At 47.2% G+C, this 20,361-nt stretch overlaps 1 protein-coding gene across 3 annotated transcripts in view; it reads right to left on the bottom strand.

Moving 5' to 3' along the window:
- Positions 1 to 20,361, bottom strand: part of Xdh (xanthine dehydrogenase) — a 61,184-nt gene that overhangs the window by 19,148 nt on the left and 21,675 nt on the right. For all 3 annotated transcript variants that reach the window (XM_046441583.2, XM_058578450.1, XM_058578451.1), the window contains 15 exons: positions 19,425 to 19,566; positions 16,930 to 17,022; positions 16,202 to 16,353; positions 14,999 to 15,092; positions 13,582 to 13,691; positions 11,356 to 11,540; positions 9,157 to 9,328; positions 7,752 to 7,835; positions 6,392 to 6,561; positions 5,907 to 6,030; positions 4,134 to 4,253; positions 3,237 to 3,333; positions 2,224 to 2,348; positions 1,377 to 1,510; positions 852 to 939 (listed from right to left, as the gene is read on the bottom strand). In XM_046441583.2, coding sequence (XP_046297539.1) covers positions 852 to 939; positions 1,377 to 1,510; positions 2,224 to 2,348; positions 3,237 to 3,333; positions 4,134 to 4,253; positions 5,907 to 6,030; positions 6,392 to 6,561; positions 7,752 to 7,835; positions 9,157 to 9,328; positions 11,356 to 11,540; positions 13,582 to 13,691; positions 14,999 to 15,092; positions 16,202 to 16,353; positions 16,930 to 17,022; positions 19,425 to 19,566 — 1,890 coding nt within the window. The remainder of the gene's footprint in view (positions 1 to 851; positions 940 to 1,376; positions 1,511 to 2,223; positions 2,349 to 3,236; positions 3,334 to 4,133; positions 4,254 to 5,906; positions 6,031 to 6,391; positions 6,562 to 7,751; positions 7,836 to 9,156; positions 9,329 to 11,355; positions 11,541 to 13,581; positions 13,692 to 14,998; positions 15,093 to 16,201; positions 16,354 to 16,929; positions 17,023 to 19,424; positions 19,567 to 20,361) is intronic.

Consider the following 20,361-nt stretch of genomic DNA (forward strand, 5'->3'; position numbering starts at 1 on the left):
TCATGAGAGGGCAGGACAGTATCCTCTCAGCTTTTGGCGAGCAGATATTAAAAACTCTACTCTGCAAGATCCTGAATGTGCTTGCACATACTTGACCTTATTTAACCATAAAAGAGAAAATCTTTACAGACCATTTGACAAGTATGGAAACTGAGACCCCCCCCCCCAAAAGATCACATTGCTTTCTTCAGGTTCACAAGAACTTAGGAAGAAGAAATGCAATCCCTTTCTAGAAGACAAATCATGAAACCCAGTCAGAGCAGGTCAAAGGGAAGTTATTCAAGGCCAGTTTGTGGAGGGAGAGGACTTCCGGGTTACAGAGCTGAGCTGAGCCCTATCAAGTTATCTCTGTGCACAGGGAAAGGAGGCATTGGTGGGGACAGAACCAGTCATCCACAGAAAACCAGAAAAGGGACCTTCCCAGAGAGAAGTTGAGATCATTCCCAATCATGCTCTGGCAGACCAGGTGCCCACTGTAACAACCTGTGCCTGTCTAGGACTCTGGGAGGTTTTATTTCTCATGGCAGGTTGCTAAGAGGTCATTCTGATTTCTACATCAGGTGGTGAGCATGTTGCCATTAGGTGCTCTGTGTGATGGATTACCCCACGCCACTGACAGACTCACAGAAGTCATGAATGCCACTCTGTGACATCTCTTGGGGAGTGTCCTGTGGCCTCCTCTAACACACCCTTCCATTTTGCTGATGGCTGGTTTCAGTTTCTCTGGGTGCTATTTCTTCTTGAACAGATAGTCATGCAAAAAGTAAGAGCAAGTCCAGGGTTCCTGGACCTTTCCCTCCAGGGTCCTTACAAGATGGCACTCCCCGCCCTGACACACCCCCATCCAGAACCTTGTATCTGGCCAGGAAGGGATGTCTGCCACCAGTTATCAGCATGTCCTCATCACGGTCCAGCATGCAGCGTACAGGACGGCCTGTCCTGGAAGGAACCAAGAGGATTAGAAAGCTGTGAGCCTTCAATGGTACCCAGCCCTGTGAGTCTCAGAGATGCAAACAGCAAGGCGACCTTCCTTTCCCACCAGGCACACTGAGAAGACCCGTACTGGGCTGCTCAGCTGTGCAAGTACCATGCAGGACAGGACAGGGGATAATATCAGGACAAGAGGCACACCTTGCCCTCAGGGAGCTCACAGCTAGTTAGAGGAGATAAAATTGGGACCCATGGGTCAGAACACAAAGAAATAGGCTATATTACCCTCATCCTTATGCCCAAGGGTTCTAAGAAGAAAAAGAGCTGCGAGAATTCAAAGCAGGGGAAAATGACTTCCAATGAGGGGAAATCCAGAAAGCCTTCCCAGCAGAGGTGACCTTATCCTCTTCCCAGAGCTGCTGGAGGAAGCAGACTTTGAAACTTACTTGTATGCAGCCAAGGCCACTGCTGTAGACACCACAGTGCTCCGGGTCTCCTTCCCTCCAAAGCCTCCTCCCATTCTCTTCACTCGGACTACAATCCGATTTTCTGGAACCCCCAACATTTTCGCAACAAAACTCTATGGAGGAAAAAAATTCTTTCACTGATGCCTCATCTGGACTTATTTGGGCCTGACCCTGAGCCCACCCCACAAGCGTGGACCTGACTGCTGCTGTGAACTCTGAAATTCCTAGAGTGAAACCTCTTCCCTCCTAGTTAGTGGTGCAGGGTCCTACACTCAAGGTCATTGCAGACTGAACTCAGCAATCCAGACACTTGTTATCAGCCAGAGAGACAAGATCACAGCATGTTGTCAGAGCCAAAACTCTTACCAGCCAGAGGCTGGTAAGTCTGGGTAAGACTAGCTACCCAAAATGCTGGCAATTACTGTGCATTACAGGTGATAGATAATATCTGCGCTATAGCAACTAAGTTAGTGATCCCTGTGAATATCACTGGGCCCAGCTCCTTCATTTTAAAGATGAGGAAATGAAGGCAAGACATGATTTGACCAGAGCTATTTAGCACCGGAATCATCAGAACTAAAAATTACCAGGCTCTGGTGCAATTGTTGAAACTCATCTAATTGATATAACAATCCTACCAGGCTCCATTTTACCAAAGAGGAAACTGAGGCAGAGAAAGCTTACATGACAAACTCAGAGATACCAGCCCTCTTGAGGACCAGCCAGATCTCCCTCTTCCCATTTCCCATACTGCCCTCCTGGTCTGCTACAGCCTCTGCTGTCATCTTTCCAGTGCCCTGAGCTGACCCACAGGTCATCCATCTACCTGTGTCTTCATGGTGTTCTGGGTAGACACAAAGAGCTCCATCTCCCCCGCCTCGCCTTTTGGGACAGCAATGGTGCAGTGAGTCTCCAGGTAAAAATGCTCCTGGCCACCGATGTACAACTCTCCTGGGGAAGCAATGACAGCCCCACTGTGAGCCCCTTGCGGCAGAGGGGCATGCATGCTTGCTTAAGGAAGCCATGCACTCTGCCAAGTGGCCCAAGCAGGAACCCCAGGCCCACAGGTAACCTCTGGTTTCCCCAAGTTTGGTGGGAAAGAGTCTCAAAGTCTTAACCATCTGGAAGTTTTGTCTCTCCCTCCCACAAAGAAACTAGAAGGACACTGAAATACATCAGGCATAGAGCTCTTTTCTCAGTGCAGTCATTGAAAATCACAGATTCCTAAAAATTTGGAAAAGTTGAAGAGAGAATTAATAGATGTAATTGAAAAGCTGAAAACAAGAGCATCTTGCAGAACCGAAGCTGTCAGGCCTGCTGGAGAGTTAGTTGGCTTGCTGGTGACTTAGCAATGCCCAGGAGCCAATGTGGAAAGCAATTCCAAAAGGGGCTGATCAGCTGCCTGTCATAGGCTAAGAGCTGAGGAGCTAACTTCACAGAATCAGAGGCAGAAGGACAGGGACAACAGGGAGGAGGGTGAGCTAGCAGAGGAGCACCTTCAGGCAGATGGAGAGGTTAGAGGACTGGCAGCTCCAAGCTGGCCACATCTGGGATATGACTTCTCTGGACAGTCTTCCGAATCAGAAAACACCACACCTACTCTCTCTAGGATACTAGGATGCTTAGCTACAGCCAGCCCAGGACAGGGGAGTGGAGGTTACTATGGGTGAGGCTCTGTCCCAACGCTGTCTACTGCTCTGTTAGAGATGTCGGAGGTGATCTTCCATTAGGAAATTTGGGGGAATCGCCTTTTCCTGCTCCAGGGCTCAATGTGGATCTCTTGAATTTAATGGGCAAACCAGGGTCACCCCATGCCTACTGCATAATGTACAGCTGTACCTGAAACAACATTATCTGCTTCGGAAAACCCCTTCTTGAGGTCTCCTTTCTCGATCTTCAGCTCAGATCCATAAAAGGAGTTGTTCTTTATAGCATCCTGAGGATCAGAAAGAAGCTTCAGTGGCCTGACTCAGGGGAGGAAGACAGCATCTGCCTGGGGAAAGGAGGTCTCTGAACTGTGGCCTCTCTTCTCACACGTGAATCTCCACAAGTTTCATGAACAACTTAAAACAAGCTCCACTGAGGCCCAGGGAGACATGCTCCTATTTCCTCACCTATACATGGATCCTAAGGAAAAGAAAAGAAACCCAGAAAAAAAACAACTGGAGTTGAAATTTGGGGAAAGAGGAACTCAGTTTGGTTGTTAGTGGACTGGGCCCAAGATGATACATGAAAGGAAAGGACAAAAAAAAAAAAAAAAAAAAAAACAGAGGGTAGGAAGGGATTTTAAAATACACTTATAGATGTTCCTTGATCTGCAATGGAGTGATGTCTCCATCAATCTATTATAAGTTGAAAGTATCACAATTAAAAAACACTTAATATACCTCACCTAGCAAACATCACAGCTTAGCCTCACCTACCTAAGCACCCTCAGAACACTTACGTGAGCCTATAGTCAGGCAAAACCATCTAACACAAACCCTGCTTTAAAATGAAGTGTTGAATATCTCTGGTAATTCATTGAATATTGTAGTGAAAGTGAAAAACAATGGTAGCTGTGTATGCTTTCACACCATCGTAAAGTTGAAAAATCTGAAATCATTTAAGTAGCACCATGGTAAGAAGGGGACCTCTGGTAGCCAAATTCCCACCTGCTGCTCAAATCTCCTGTGAAGGATCCTTCTAACCACACCTGCAGGGACAGAGAGCTCACTCCTACACACAGGCAGTTACCTCAATGGTGATAATAGCCGGAAGGTCTTCATAGGTAATTTTCACCCCTTGAGCTGCCCTCTGTGCATGCTCTGGAGTGTCAGAAACCACAGCACCAATGATGTGCCCAACACAAGTTACCTAGGAGCAAGAGCAGATTGTCAAAGAACACGACTGACAGCTCTTGTGAAGCGTACTATTTACAAATTGTTCAAAAAGGCCAAGGAAGTCCCCACATTCCCAAAGAACATTTTAGGAATGTCCTGGGGCTTTTCAAGTTTCCTCATCCCAGTAACTGGGGGTATGAGCCTCTTAAAACTGGGGTTATGAGCCTCTTAAAAAGAGCTTAGAATCAGTAGAACAGAACAGAGCACAGAGAGATCACTGGTATCAGAAACAGATTTCATCTCAAGGGCCAAGTCTGAGTTTTTAGTACTGGTAGCGTATTGAGAAGCTGCACAGGGTAGAGTATAGTGATTGATTATGGCTGTCTGCCATGAGCAGAATGGAGATAAGGTGCCCAAGTAGGTCAAATCAGACATACTCCAGCACGCTGAGTCTTCCTATGAAGAGGTGGCGACCAGAAGGCACCATCAAGACTGGTTAGTAGTTACCAGATCATGACTAAACCTTAGGCCTTGACTCTCAGTTTTATTGTCGGTCCACTTTATCATTCTCTTAATGTGCTATTTCCCAGATTTATACCAAGAGCTCCCCAAAAGCCACAATCATGTCTTATTATTTTATCTAGAAGCCCTAAAAGCAGTAGCTCACGAAAGATAAGACTTAAATTCAATGATCTATAAATAAGATATTTTTCAATTTATAGAATAACAATTGTTTTTTTTTTTTTCTTTAAATTCGATTCCATAAAAACTTAATGAATCTTCTTCAGGGATAATTTTCATCAAACATTCCCCCTAAAATAAACAACAAAATACATTGTCCAACTCATCACTTTGGAATATAGGGTTTCTAACAATACTTAGCATGCAAGTCTCTGATAATTCTCTCTTAAGGACCCAGTTATGAACTTGGTTAATGCAGTGATAGTGTATCTGCTGACCCCCACTAACCAAAAGGCTAGCAGTACTCCTGGAGGCTCTTGGAGCTTGTAAAACAATATGTTCTTCTAAGGAATCCTTACAGATTCCGGGTTTCATATTTGTAGATTTTTTTGTTCTTTCCTTTACCTTTACACCAATAATAAGGTGAGTTTAACTTTCAGCGATACCTACCCACATCAGATGGGCAACATTTGATCTGTGTTAGAACTATGAGATGACCATCTGAGAACTATCCTATAGTAAAGTATAAGAACTTTTGTAGCAACTGTCTTAAAGGTTTGGAAACTATGTTGCTGTAGAATTCCATATAGTTGAAATCAATAGGTGAATTTTCATATATGTGAGCTATCAATCCACAAAGTGATGGTATTATTATTTCTTTTCTGGTTAGTTCATTTAATGTTTTCTTATTTTTCTTTTAATAAAAGAGTTTAATGTCATACATTAGGAACCCAATTTTTATAATCACCAGCCTTGCTTTACTGTCATGTAGGCCCAGAGTTACCCTGCTATGTGCAAACAGCAGCCATCAATTAAATGTTGACATTTTAAATAATAACATATTCTATCCCATCATGAGTTGTACTGAATAACGTTAACCAGAGCGATGGTCATGGTAAGTGCAAATGTATAATCTTCAAGATGAGGGCAAATTGGAGCCATGAGCATGAATTAAAACTTCAATACTTATTCTATTTATTTCATACAAAATAAAACCCAAGCATACCTCACTTTCCGCAAAGACTGTTTCATCATTAAAAAGTCCAGTTGTGTTACTCCCAGGAATATCGGCAGCTGAGAGGAAGCAAACAAACCCTGGCACCTTCTTAGCTGCTGAAGTGTCTATGGACCTGCAAGAATGAGCCACGGGAGGAGCCAGGTGGGCAAACTGAAGCAGGAGATCCATCCCCTGGACTGGATAACTGGCCTTGTTTTAATGAGCTTTCATTCCCCCCCAGGCTTTCTCAATCTGGCCCCTGCCTGCCTCTGGGACATCAGCCCTGTGAGCAGACCCTCCTCAGGAGTCACAGGGCCCTCACTCCTCCTGCTGCGCTCTGGATGGTGATTTTGAGATGATTTTCCATCCTCATCTCAAGGCTGGGAAGCGCTGGAAGACGCTTGCTAAGGTTACCTTTGTGTGGGAAGCCTCTCAGGTGCTCCCAGCACCCTTCCCCTGGAGCGCCAAGGGCTCCCCACGGCAGCTGCACTCACTTGATCTTGGCATGGGCCCTGGTGCTGGTGACCAGCCGGAGAGACAGCTCGTTCTCATAGCGGGGGATGTCATCACAGTACACTGCCTCCCCGGAGGCCTGCATGTTGGCAGCAAGGTGGGGCATGGGACGGCCCACCATGTCCTCCTCAGATTGACCTTTGGGAACCTCCTGGAAAATCATGATCACCAGTCAGGCTGAGGACACGTTTCTCTAGAGGTTCATGGACACTGGGGAGTCCTTGAGGCCAGATACCAAACCAAACCCAGAGGGTTGGAATGAATGAGGTAGAAAGGCTTTAGGGGTGAAAGTAACAGTGAGGCACCTAAGAAGTCACTGATAAGGGTGCTCATAGTGTAAGTATATCAAGGAACCCCTCCCCCCAAAAAAGGAGGAAACTAAATGTCCATCAATTGAGAACTGGGTTATGCTATAGCATACAATGAAATAGTATGCAACCATCAAAACATATTTCTGAAGAATTTTTATTAAAAAGAAAGAATGCACATGCTAATTGTAAAAATAAGACATGAAACATTCTCTCTGTAATGATTCTAATCATGTAGGGAAAATAATATATGCTATAAATATCACATATGCATGTTCATATATAAATGGGGAAAAAGAACTAAACAAATACAATGAATCTCTCTTGGGTGATTTTTATTTTTGTCTTTATATTTTCCTGTACTTTCCAAAATATCTTAAGATATATTAATTTTATAATAAAGTTCTGTTTTTGTTTTTTCAAAGTAATAATAATGGCTAATATTTTTGAGTGTTTTTACTATATACCAGGAACCATCTAAGCAATTTACTTTTATTAACACATTTAATGCTTGGCCATCCTATGAACCAGGGACCATTATTAAGGAGCACTGGGTGTTCTGGGTCAGGTGGCTGGAGACGAAGCTGAGGTGGTTGTTGCAATAAAGACTGTCTGACTCACAAAATCTAAACTGTTTATAGAAAACGTTTGCTAATCTCTTGCTCAGTTACTCTCAAAAACTTGTAGCTGATAGAATGGTTTGAGCGTATGTGTGTATGCACATCCACTCAGGAAGACATCTGGAGTTAGTCTAGACTTAGTCCTACATAGAAAAGATAAATGGAAAAAAAAAAACTGTTTTTTCTTTAAGGCACAGGTGCAGACTAATCCTAAGAAAGAAATTTAGGCCAACAAAGGGGAAACAGCTCCATCTGCTATGATTCCCCCTTCTTACACTGGACATGTAGGCACGAGAGTGGGGAGCTTTTCACATCTAGGTATGATTCAAGCTGGGCACTGGTCAATGGTCAGTCATCGGCCATCAGGGGTGGCCTGAGCTGGCCTTCATATCAGAACACACATGTATACTCACTTGGAAGAGCTGGACATTGGCTGGAGGGTCTTTGTGGAAGAGCAGAGTGGCACTGGTGAAGGTGGGGTCCAGCAGGCCACAGTTCTGTGGAGGCGAGACAACAGAGGTGGCCATGACAGCGTTGCATCATTGATCCCTTTCTTGGTGTCCCCAAGTGATAGAGGTGATGAGGGTTCCCCTCAGCCCGTCAGGTTATACCCTCTGAGTACTGGAGGGGTCTACCTCATCCAGACGTGGGATCTGAGCACTCAGAATTTAACAACCACCTCAGCTCCGTCTCCAGCCACCTGACCTAGCACACCCAGCGCTCCTTGATTCCTCCCACACTCCAGACTTCCCCTTCTGCATTACACGTGCTGCTCTCTCTGTCGGGAATTCTTCCTCCCCAGCCTTCCCAGAAAAGTCTCCCTTCCCCCTCTATTCCGTGGGAAGTACTGAATGACATGGAGGATATTCACAATACTTGGCTAAGGTAAGGTGGGTATAAAAGTCTTCATGAGGTGTGATCCCAAATCTGTTTAGAAAATGACATCGCCAGATCAAAAAATCGCAAGATGGTAGATGTGTTTATAGACGATGGAAGGACAGATGGAAACAATGACAGACAGGGCAAACAGCATGTAGGGAAAAGGTTAGAGAAGTGTAGGAAAAATCAAAACTTAAGCAGTGACTTTCTCTGGGACCTAAGAATAGGGGGTAATTTTAGTTTTCCTTTATATTCTATATTTTTAAAGCTTTCCAAAATAAATCTTTAATTTTTAAAAAATGGAAGTATTTCTAATGTTTTAAAGAGGGATTTGGCCCAACTGTCCACCTCTCTATAGCGTCTTCTCTCTTCTGTGCTCCCTCAGCACCCCGCCCTTCTTAGTTGTCACACCAGCTGGCCTTTGCTGACTTGTTCTGTCCCACACTAGGCTGCCCTTCGTCCCAAGTGTAGCATGGTATGTAATAGGCGTCAAACAAATGCTTGTGATAAACTGATCTTGGGAGGGGGCTCCACCTCAGCCTGCCAGTCGCCTGAAGGCATATCCTATGTTCCACGTCCCCCACTTACGTCCTCATTCCACTCTACCTCTCTTCTCCCCCTCTGCTCCCTTCCTACACCCACAGCCACAGTCGTGTCTGCTCTGCTTCTGGAAGGGCCATCTGGTCCACCGGCCCCTATAGCATATTCCACAGCTGGGAGGAGGAGAGGGGTGTGGCTATTCAAGTTCCCCAGTGAGCTCATGACACTGGCAGGACAAGAGCCTGTCCATGTCCCTGACCCAGCCAGCTGGTTGGCTCATGTCTGTGGACCCTGCGTCTCTGGTTCCTGCTCCTGCTCTCAGACATTTAGAGTTTAACAGGTTTAAACCCCAACCAGCCTCCAAACACGCCTGCTGCTGAGAATCTGCACCTCACCCACCTCAGGGTTCTCTTTGCCCAGCTTCTGAAGCACCGTCAGGTAGAACTTGAAGAAGAAGCTGAGGCTGAGGGTGCGCCGGAACTCCACCATGCCGCCAGGGGCATCTGGGGCCAGGTGCAGCTCCTCGGCCAGGCCTGCACGCACATCCTGCAGCAGCTCCTCGTTCCAGAACCTGCCAAAGAGCAGATGTGGGGAGTGCGCCTCACCCCTGCCCCAGTCATGCCATGTGGAGCGCAGCACCCAAAGCCTCCTGGCCATGCAAACCTCTGTTCAAAACCTGGCTCAGATACTCAGAGCTGTGTGAGTTGAGGCAAGTCGCTTAACCAGTTACTTCACCTCCTGGGCCTCTGTTTCCTCACCTTTAAAAGTAGATATACTCTAAAAATCACAAGATAATAATAGTTATGTCTTCTGAGTTTTTATAACATGCTAAGCATTGCCCTAGTTGCTTTTTATGAATCATCACTTTTAATTTAATTAAAAACTACAGTAGGGAAAAAGTCTCACACCCATGTTACCACTGAGAAGACTGAGGCATGGAGAAACTGTGTAACTTGATTTATGTTACTTTCCTGGTCAATATTGGAACCAAGATGCCAAATTTCAAGTTAAGCTTTATCGTGTGTGGGTTTTGTAAGGATTATGTAGGATAATGCCAGTGAAGAACTTGGTACAATTGCTGCTTATGACAGTCATGGGAATAGTGGAAGGAGGATTAATAATAGAAGTAGTAACGGCAGCCAGAGTAACAGTGGCTGTGGCGTTAGCAGTAATGGTAGCAGCATCGATGCTACCAGTAGGAATACTAGCAATGGCAGCAGTAGCAATAGCAGTGGTGGTAATAGTAGCAACAGTAATGATAGCAGAAGTAGTAACAGTAGTATGGGAGAAGCAATTTTCTTAGCAGAAAACAGCTGCAGAAACCCTACTATTTATGTACAATTAGTGGTAGCAATAGTGATTTACACTACTAGTCACAATAGCACAGTGGCAGCAGTAATATTAGGAGCAGTAGCAGCAAAGCTAGAAGGTAGCAATAGTAGTAGGAGCAGCATAAAATTCTACTAGTAGCAATAGGAATAGCAGCAGTACACATAGCAATAGTAATGGTGGTGGTAGCAATAGCAGTAGTAATAATAGCAGCAGTAGTAATGCTATTAGTGTAAATACTACAAGCAACAGTCATAATAAGAGTATCAATAATCGTAACAGTAGTAGAAGAGGCAGCAATAGTAGTAACAATAATAATAGCAGGAATAGCCATAGTAGGAATACTAGTTATAATAATTATATTGGTAAGAATAACAGCAGTGATAGTAGCAGCAGTGATGATAGTGATGTCAGTAGTAAGAGTAACAGCAGCATTAGTCCTAGTAAGCAGTACCGTGACCACGGTAGCAGAAGCAGCAGCACTAGGAACAACAGTGATAGCTGCAATATAGAAGCACTAACAGTAATAACAGAATTAACAGTAGCAGCAGTAGTAACCACATGATAGTAGTACAGCAGCAGTAATACTAACTAGAGTCACATGTCACTTAATAACAGGGAAATATTCTGAAGAGTGTGTTAGGCTATTTCTTTTTTTTTTTTAAGAGAAAGAGAGAGAGAGAGAGAGAATTTTAATATGTATTTTTTAGTTTTCAGCGGACACAACATCTTTGTTTGTATGTGGTGCTGAGGATAGAACCCAGGCTGCGTGCATGCCAGGAGAGCGCGCTACCACTTGAGCCACATCCCCAGCCCTAGGCTATTTCTTTATGCACTTACACAAACCCCTATGTGTATAGCCTACTGCCCAAGTTATGTGGTAGAACCTATTGCTCCTAGGCTATAAACCTGTACAGCATGTTACTGTACTGAAACCATAGGCAATTGTAACACAATGATTGGTATTTGTATGTCTACATGTATCTAAATGTGGAAAGATACAATAAAAATACTAGGTACTAGGAATTTTTCAACTCCATTGTAATTTTGTAGGACCACTGTCATATGCGTGGCCCATCACTGCTCAAAACATCAACATACTGTGCATGATTGTGCTAGTAGTAACACTAGTAGCTCTAGTAATATCAGTAGCAACAGCGGCCGTAGCAATAGCCGGAGCAGCAATAATAAAAGTGGTAGTGGCAATAGTAATACTCCAGTAGCCAGAATAATGGCGGCTACAGCAGCTTCACTGGTGCTAGCTCTTACTTGGACAGCTGCTTTGCAGTGGTCTTGATGGCTGAGATAGTTCTGTCTGCCATTCCTCCATAGCAAAGGGCCAGCTCCTTCACCTCTGTGGTCCCTGGCTTGAATAGGACTCTCATGCCACTGGTCACCTTGGCAATGTCATCTTCTCGTCGGGAGGCCTGCTTGAATGCTGAGAAAAACTCACCCTGAAAAAGAACCGGTAGATGCCTGTTCTCCACCTTGTTTCATAAGGACTGCAAGTGGCCAGCCTAAAACAGGACTGTGAGGTGAGGGGAAGTGAGGTGATAATGCCGCCGCAGAGCCGTGGCGACCTTGTCTCGGGATCAAAGACAAGACGTAAGTACCACACTATGGGAGGAGTTCCAGGTCACATTCCCAGAAGCTGGAAAGAGTCAGGACTTCTCCCCGTTGGTCATGAATGCTGGGGGTCAGAAATGCTGAGGGTCAGGGACACAAATCCTAGCTGGGAGAAGTAGGCTCCCGAGACCCACCCTGGGGCCCAGGGTCAGGGCCCACCCAACCTCTCTGAAGATTCATGAAGCCTCAGTCAGCACCTGGCTTCCTCTCAAACAGGGACAGGGAGATGGCACAGGTAATCTGAAGCCATCTCACTTGTGGGTACGCCCTTCCTTGTCCCTCCCACTATTCTAATGTCAACTGAGAAATCTCACTTTCTGCAAGAAAGTGACCCACTAGGAAACAATGCTGCCTCTGTGCTCTGAACCTGTTCTTCCCCTGGGTCTGAGCCAGGGTCTGTCTTGGGGGAGAGGAGGACAGGGGAACTCATTTTCCAGGGAAGAACCATCTGACTTCAGTTCTTCCGTGCCAGGTGCTGAGGTTTGTACCCCATGGATTGCACATTCTGATTAACACCAAGTGGGAGGTTAAGGAAAGATCCACCCAAAGCATAATGAAGCCCATTGCTGAGGCCCCCAAGGGGCACAGATTTCAATTCTCTGGAGCTGTGGAGCCCCTCCTGAGACTAAGCTCATATTCCTGGTCACCGAACCCAGCATTTGGACTTGGTCTGGAGCAGAGGTTCCAGATGTTCACTCTCAGAGTCATTCAGGGACATTTTCACTTGAGTGCCACAAGTGCTCAGCATCAGGTTAACAGCATCCTTTGTTGAGAAATCTAATTCTGGGTATTAAAATCTCCTTTCTTTTACAAAATGGTATTTTCCATTAATGACCATACCTGGCAAAATAAAATCTGAGTAGTGCTAAGCCTGTTTCCTTCCCCTTCCTTGACTCATAATTTAAAAAAAAAAAATAGTGATCTGTAAAATTCAAAATTTCTGGGATTTGGGGAAAATCCCAAATTCTGGGAATCGCTGCTCAGAATGTTCTGCAAAGACAAGCTAGAAAATCCTTAAGAATCCAGTTCAGGGCTATCATTGCTGTAATTGGATTCACATTCTCATTAAGGAGGTCAAAGTTAGCAAAGGCAAACATCCCTCACACACTTGCTGGAGCAGGAGCTGCCGTAGACCCTTCACCCTCCTCGCCCACTGCTTTCCCCGCCTCTCCAGACCATTTTTCCAAGAGGCCCATTGTGGGATGTGTCCTGAGTCAGTGGCTGCTAAGAAAGGAGAGAAGCACCCAGATCAAGCCACTCCAGGCCCTAAGAGCAAAGCACGCAGAGGTGCCTAGATCTCCCCGAATGGGCGAGAAAAGCTGTTCACAAAAAAGAAATCCAGCAGTGCCAGCCCAGAGCAAGGTCAGGGTCAGCACAAGTGGGTCTGATTTAGACATCTTCTGTACTCCACATGCAAGCCCTACACTCTTCACCATGAGAAAACTGTGCCCTTGACATGGGACAGGAACACTCAACTGCTGAATTTACTCTTGGGACTATGCTGGTAACCTCCATGGCTTCCAGACATCTGCCAGGAACAATCTTATGAAATATTTCAGCCCCCACAAGACCATGCACGTACATAACATTTGTGCCTACTTTACAGGTGGGAACATTGGAGCTCAGAAAGGTAAGATGACTCACTCAGGATCGTATGTCTAGCTGAGTGACTTTATGCCCATGCCCTGTGTACCCCTGCCCTGCAATGTCCCATTGTCCTGAGAGGAATAGGGTTGGTTCATCAGAGAGGAAAAACATCAGTATCAAGGTCAAGGGATGCTAAAGTTGGTCCCGAGGCGGGCTCTTATCTCCAGGTCTGAGCTCAGCAGCATGGGTAATTTGGGCAGAGCCTGGAACCCTGCCTCTCACCTCCCTGCTGTAGGGGATCTCAATGGAAAGCAATATCTCCTCCGGACTTAGCAGGGTCTTTCTGTAGCCAGGGAAGAAGGTGTGGTCCATCCGAACAGTTCTCCTGGTGCCTGATAGAGACAGGAAGAAGAGGGCCAACGTGAGGGAGAGGCTGGGGGTTGCATAGGGGGCAGAGGACAGCCCACCAGTGAAATCCATTTTCTCTCTGCTCTCTGACACCCAGTCAGAACACAACCGAGGCCAAGTCCTCCACCTGGAGTCCTAAAGCAGCGGTGTGCTGGCGGGTGTCAGGGGAATCCCTGATTCTTAGCATTTGTCAATCTGTAGTGTAAATGCTCTCTCTAAAGCCAAGTGACCATGTTACATCACTGAATGTGAGGTTGGGACAAGTGCAGCAAAGAGTTAACACAGCAGCCCGGGCTGCTGTCCCTTGTGAGGAGGTAGGCTTACAACAACGGCCCTTGGCTGGCATCTGGGAGCATGGATTTTGGAAGGGTTTGCACCATTCTGCTGTAATAATGGCTCACTATGCCTCTGCCATGGACACAACCTATACAGTCTATACCCGCTCTTCTGCCAGGAGTCCAGACTTCTGGTACATGCCTGTGTGACCAGTCACCAGCCCCCAAGAAAACCCTGGGTGCTCAGTCTCCAGCAAGCTTCCTTGGTGGATGATGCTTCATGTGTGTTGTCATAACTCATTGCTTGGGGAATTAAGCATGTCCTTTGACCTCTGTGGGGCATCCTGAGGCTTGTTCCTGGGGTCCTCTGGACTTTGACCCATGCACCTTTCCCCTTTGCTGACTGGGCTTTGTGTCCTTCCATTGCCATAAACCTGAGGAAGACTCCGAGCTGGATCCTCCTAGCACATCACCAGGCCCAGGGTGGTCTCAGGGACCTTCCAACAAGACAAAGATGCTCAGGAGAGCACCACGGCAGAACACTTCCACAGCACAGATATAGTGGACGTAAACAACCTCAAAAGCATGGCATAATAGTCAAATGAAGTCTAATAGGAATTCACGGATTTTGAGTATTTACCACCTTTGTTTTGAAAATTATTTATTTTATTTCTATGCTTATGTAATTTAATTTTAAATAATGGCCATGTTTAACAAATGGCTTGCAGATTCCTCATAATGGAACAATCAGCTGTGGGAAGCTGGTGCATTCTGGCCCCAGAGCACCCTGGGGAAAGGTTGGCAGGAAGCTGACCCAGTTGTGAGTTCTCTACAAAGAAAAGACACAGCTCTCCCAGCCTCCAACCCAGATGCATTGCCTGCAGCTTCCATGAATCCAAACTGTAGGACAGCCGGGGCACTGAACTCTGGGCTCGGTTTCTCCATAAAATGTCCTGTCTGGTGTGAGTTTCCTCCCCCAAGTCCCTCTTTCTGGACCTCTGCTCCAGGTAGCTCACCTCGGGATACCAGGGTCAGTTTGGCGCCGCTGGCCATCAACACAGGATTAAGGTCAGAGATGGGGCTGGCGGTGATAATGTTCCCTCCAATGGACTAGGACAAGCAAAGAGAGTGAGTGACAGCCCACCCCAGGACCCCAAAGCAGAGGGCAGGCAGGGGACACAGTCTACAGGGAGCACTAAGGACCTGCATCCCAGGTGGACGAGAGCAACCCAGTAACCTGGGCCCTCAGAAAAACGTGCTTGACTTGAAATCAGAACCCTTGGAGTTGGGTCCCAGTTCTGAAATTTAAGAGTCAGTAAATGGAGACAAGGCCTTTTAAATTGTTTGACATCACTCAACCTTTTCCTGAAAGGACTGAGGTGGTTTATCACAGAGACCACCGGGAGCTAGTAAAATGAAATAGAAGATAAGGATCAAGGAAAAAGAGGAGGAAGACTTTAAGTGCTATATGTGGATCTGCACTTCCTGGCAACTTGGCAAAAAAAAAAAAAAATGGAAGAAAAATCAGATAGAGGCTTCTCATTACTGGAAAAGAGGAGGAAGTGTACAGTGGAAACAAAGTCCTTCCTAGAAGCAGATTTAGCAGAACTTGGGGGCACAGTGGAGCTTTCTGAGCTTGAAGCTCCTCATCTGCAGTCAGAAGTGGCAGGTGCTCAGGCAGGTTTGGGGAACAGAAGTGGGATGTTCTGTTCTTAAAAAAATAAAATTTAAACATGGAGTAGAAAGGATGCCTGCTTCAGAGGGCCACTCTGAAGCCTGATTGAACAGTCAACAGGTGCACCCTACCCTCCTCCAGGGGGACTCCATCTGGTTCTCCCCACACTCTGAAATGGAACCCCCTGCTCAGTTTTGCCTTCTCTCTAATACAGTTCTCATTCACCTACTGAGAGCCCCAGCCAAGTTCAAGAAGAGGGAGGCCAGAAGCTGTACCTCTGCAACCTCAGAGGCGAGGACTATTTCTCGATGTGGCCCACAGACCACCTTCAGCAGAAGTATCCAGGAGACTTGGGCTGCATCCCAGATTCACTGAATCAGAAGCTCTGAGTGTGGGGACCCGGGTCTGCATCCTGGGAAATGCTAACCACTAAAAGTTGGGCCCACTGGGCTGGAGCAGGGGGGAATCTGTAGCTGGGGCCAACCTGCCTTCGGCAGAGAGGCCCGCACCCATGGGCCTTGCTTGCCTCTGAGCGACGACTCACCGCCACAGACTTGACCTGCTTCCCTGCAAACCAGCGCAGTTGCTCCAGGAATCCTTTGAACACCTCAGTTTTCTGGGCAGGAAGCTTGGCAACTGCATCTACCAGGATCTTTTCCACAGAGCTCAGGGGGCACGCAGCCCCAAAGGAGATGCCTAGACCACACACTCAGAATCACAGTCACACCCTCTACAGTGAGGACACGTCCCACGCAGGTCCTCGGAGACCCAAGCAAAGCTGAACCATGACCTACATCTTTACGTAGACGAGGAGAGTAGGGCTCAGAGAGGTTCAGCTGCTCACCAAATGCCCAGGCCTCAGGACTCTGTAACCTATTCTCTTTCCTCTAAGCCAGCAGTTCTCCAATAACATCAGCATATGCAGAGGTAAAGTCCTAACATTGGTTTTTTAAAAAGCACCCAAGCACTACCACCCCTACTTCTCCACTTCCCCCCACCCATGAATGACTCTAATGTGTGGGCAGGACTGAGGAAAATCAATGAAATCTCATAGACTCTTGCTTGCTGGCACCTGACCATGGAAACCTGGGGGAGGAAAGGCCAGGAGGGGTGCCCCCTTCTCTAGTCACCCCTCTTCCCTGTGCAAACTGGGCTCCAGGGAAAGCAGGTGGCAGCCAAAGGCCAAGGGCAGGCTGTCCTGGCACCCACCTCCCCCTTGGGGTCCATCCCCAGCATCACTGTGCCACCGTGGGCTCAGGGTGAACCCCTTACCCTCTGGTCCATGTGTCACTGTATTCAGCTCAGGGATCCAGGCCGGGCAGACAATAAGAGGAAAGAGCATGTTCTTAAACTTCATCTCAATGCCTGGAGAGAGAAGCCTTTATAGACCTCAGCCGCCCCTCCCACTATGCACAGCTTTATGACATATTCCCAATTGCCACGTGCTGGGGACGGTGCAGGGCTGGGTTAGGAAACACAGTGGGCAAGGCATGGGATTAGGGAAGACTATGTCTTTCTCTCCCTTACAAAAAAAAAAAAATCTATCCATATTCAAATGAAATGAACTTAAATTTACTGTACTGTGTGTATGCATGTGTGTTTGTGCTGTGTGTGTAATAACAACATTAAAAAAAAAAAAACACAGGGATCTGGGTACATTGGAAATTCTTCCAAGCTCTTTCCCTGTTTTAACTAACTTAATCCTCCCAGCAGCTCTATAAGTACTGTAGGTTTCTGCTCACAGATAAGGAAACTTAGGCACAGAGAGATCAGGCTTTTACCCACATCACACAGCTAAGAACAGGCACATTTCAGTTCTCGAGCTACTGTTAGTTTAGGATATAACAATAAAAAGATAAAAGTCCAAAATTAAAGCGAAAAAGGAAAATGAGAGCAATCTTCCTTCCAGTCCTCAGAATCTGAGTTCTTCAGGGTGTGGGGCTTTATAAGCCCACAACCATGTCCAGCGTCTGTCCTCTCAGCTAAGCAAGTTAGGAGCCTCTGGGACACATGCACACCTGGGTTCCCGAGACCCAGTTGGTGCAGCACCTCTCCTGACCCCACCCGTGGGGCTACAGATGGGAAAGGTTGGAGATAAATGCCGAGCCCCCTACCCAGTACCCAAGGGTGGCCTAGCCCCATGCCTGTGCATTTCTGCATCGAGTCTGGCTTGTGTGGGTGTCCTCACCCCCAGAACACGGAATGCAGATGGAGGCCTGGGGCCCATATGGATCTGGCTTTCTCTAAGCCCACTCCCCCAACACCCTGCACTGGCTGTGGGCAGTTACCTGGGGTGTTGAGTTGATATAATGTGTGTGAATTCCTTTCTCTTGGAAGCCAGGGTTTGTCTGACTCACAGCAAGGAACATGTCCAGTGTCAGGACATCCTGGGATCCTTCTATCTACCTTCAATCAAGCCCTGGACCCTAGGCTATGACTATATGGGCAAAGGCAGTGTAGCAAAGAGAACACCAACTGTTATGAGTCCTACTAAGCCAGAACCACACAATCACATCACAGGCATGTCTCACCAGGCACAATGTGTCACACAAGTGCAGCTGGGGACTCTGTACTGTATCTGTGCTTAAGAGGGCAGGGCCAGCTCTCTGATCTAACAGCACTGAACCAAGCCACCAGGCTACCTTCTATGGCTGAGGATTCAACTAGAACCTAGATACTGGAGACTCCTTCAGGAACCAGAGCCAAGAGACCCCCAACCTCTGCACTTGACTACTTGAAAGCATGGCATGCCACCTCACTCCCAATCAGAGGTCCTCTGAGATAAACCTTGACTGTGCCGTGATCTTCAGCTGGGAGCCTCACTAGGTGCAGGACCTAGCAAAGTGGACAGACACCAGCCAAACCAGGCTTAGAAAAGATGGAGAGTGACAGGGCCTGGGCCTCTCTGTCATCTTGTTCTGTCTGAAAGAGCATGGGGGTTGAGACTGCACATCCTGAGCCCCCCTGGCCTTTCCAACTATTGGGGCACAGTCCCAGGCAGCACGAACACAGTGACACTCCCTCTCTTTACCACCCTTGTAGTGGTGGCCCTAGGGTTCTTTGCTCATATAGTCATGGCCCTGGGGACCAGGGGTAGCAAGACTTAAGGAGATTAGAAGGATCTCTAGAGATCCTCTGACACTGGACATGTTCCTTACCATGAGTCAGACACCCTAACTTGTGTCCTTCTCCTTTACCTTATCACATCATCCTCCAGAAAAGGGGTAGTGGGAGGCAAAAGTGTGGCATTTCTAGACACCCCTTCCCCAGCATCTAAAAAACTCTGGCTAGACTCTGGCTCCATTCAGCCCTCCTTCTTCAACTAGGAGAGCCTTGAAGGAAGGAACTATGTCCAGTTGATCTTTGTGTCCCAAGCCCTTCCCTGAGACCTCGGCTTGTAGCTGGCACTCTGTAGATGTCCAGGGAGAAGAGTCAATGAGCATGCAAGGATTTCTTTTGATACTCAAAGCAGCCCTCTGAGGAGTTACCCCATAGAAGGAATGGGAAATGGTGGTGAGGGAGGCCAAGGAATTTTCCTGGGAACACACAGCCAGCCAGGGTTCAAACCAGGTCTGGGTGACTTCAGAGCCAGGGTCTCAGCAGGGGAAATCAAGTAAGTGTCCAGGGCTCTTCAGTGGTTTCCCAGGGTAGTCAGTGGGACAGAGGTGGGGTACAGAGTGGGGGGAGGTCAGGGAGGGGTGAGGGCAAGCAGGAAGGGTCCAGAACCCCTCCCAGACCCTCGGCAGTACCCAGGCCCTGGCCCTTACCAATCTCCGTGTTCCCCACCACGAGCTTGGCGTCAGGGTGCTGAGCTTTGAGTTCCAGCAGCTCCCGCAGGGTGGAGGCCTGGATCCAGGTCACACGTTCCCCTTCAAAGCGCAGCTGCTTCTGGGGAGTGTCCTTCAGCCTCTGGGAATTGTAGCACGCTTACTGAACTGTCTCCCTCCTCTTCCCATTCCCCCGAGAAATTGCTTTACTTCTGTAATGGGGCCAACTCCTCTGTTGACTTGCTTAATACCTAGTTCACCAGAAAGACCTAAGTACTGGGGAATAGGAGGGACTAGCACACACTGAGGCAGGAACTCCACTGGCACTTAGTAAACACATCTTCCCCATCTTGACTTCAATGAAGGAGGCCGTGTGAGTCTTGTTTAACAAGCAAAGGAGCAACCCAGAGAGATCAAGGAGGTTGTGGGACCTGCTGACCTTACAGAAAGCCCAGGTTCCTTGCAGTACCCCACGCTATCTCCAGGGGGCGCCGTGGGCAAGGTGCGAGAAGGAACAGAGGTGGAGAAGGAGGGAGTGTGAGAAGAGAAAGCGTAGGAGAGCTAGATCTGGTGCACAGCTGGTGACACTGGGCTGGGAAAGAAATCCCCCCAATCAAACTGATGGTGTTTTCCAGGTTTCACAATCTGAAAGAAGTGATGTGGTAGCCTGCTGCAAATCTGTCCCCTCCAGCCTGTCAAACCCAGGAGGGAGGCTGTATAGACTCCACAATCCCAAGAAATGCATATCTGAAAAATTCAGAGTGGCCTCTTTCCCTGCCATAAATGTCAGTGGGAAAATGGGCACGACAGAGGTGTCCTGAAGACGGAACTATAAGCCATGAATCATGTCCTTCAAATATAACTTAGTTTGTTTGTTTTAAAATAAATAGTTTGCATACAGAGAGAGGAATAGGTGGCTTTGTGGGCTTACACATTA

Source organism: Marmota monax, unplaced genomic scaffold (assembly GCF_021218885.2).
Source record: "Marmota monax isolate L192 unplaced genomic scaffold, Marmota_monax_Labrador192_F-V1.1 WCK01_AAM20220418_F8-fsc00010, whole genome shotgun sequence".
NCBI lineage: Eukaryota > Metazoa > Chordata > Mammalia > Rodentia > Sciuridae > Marmota > Marmota monax.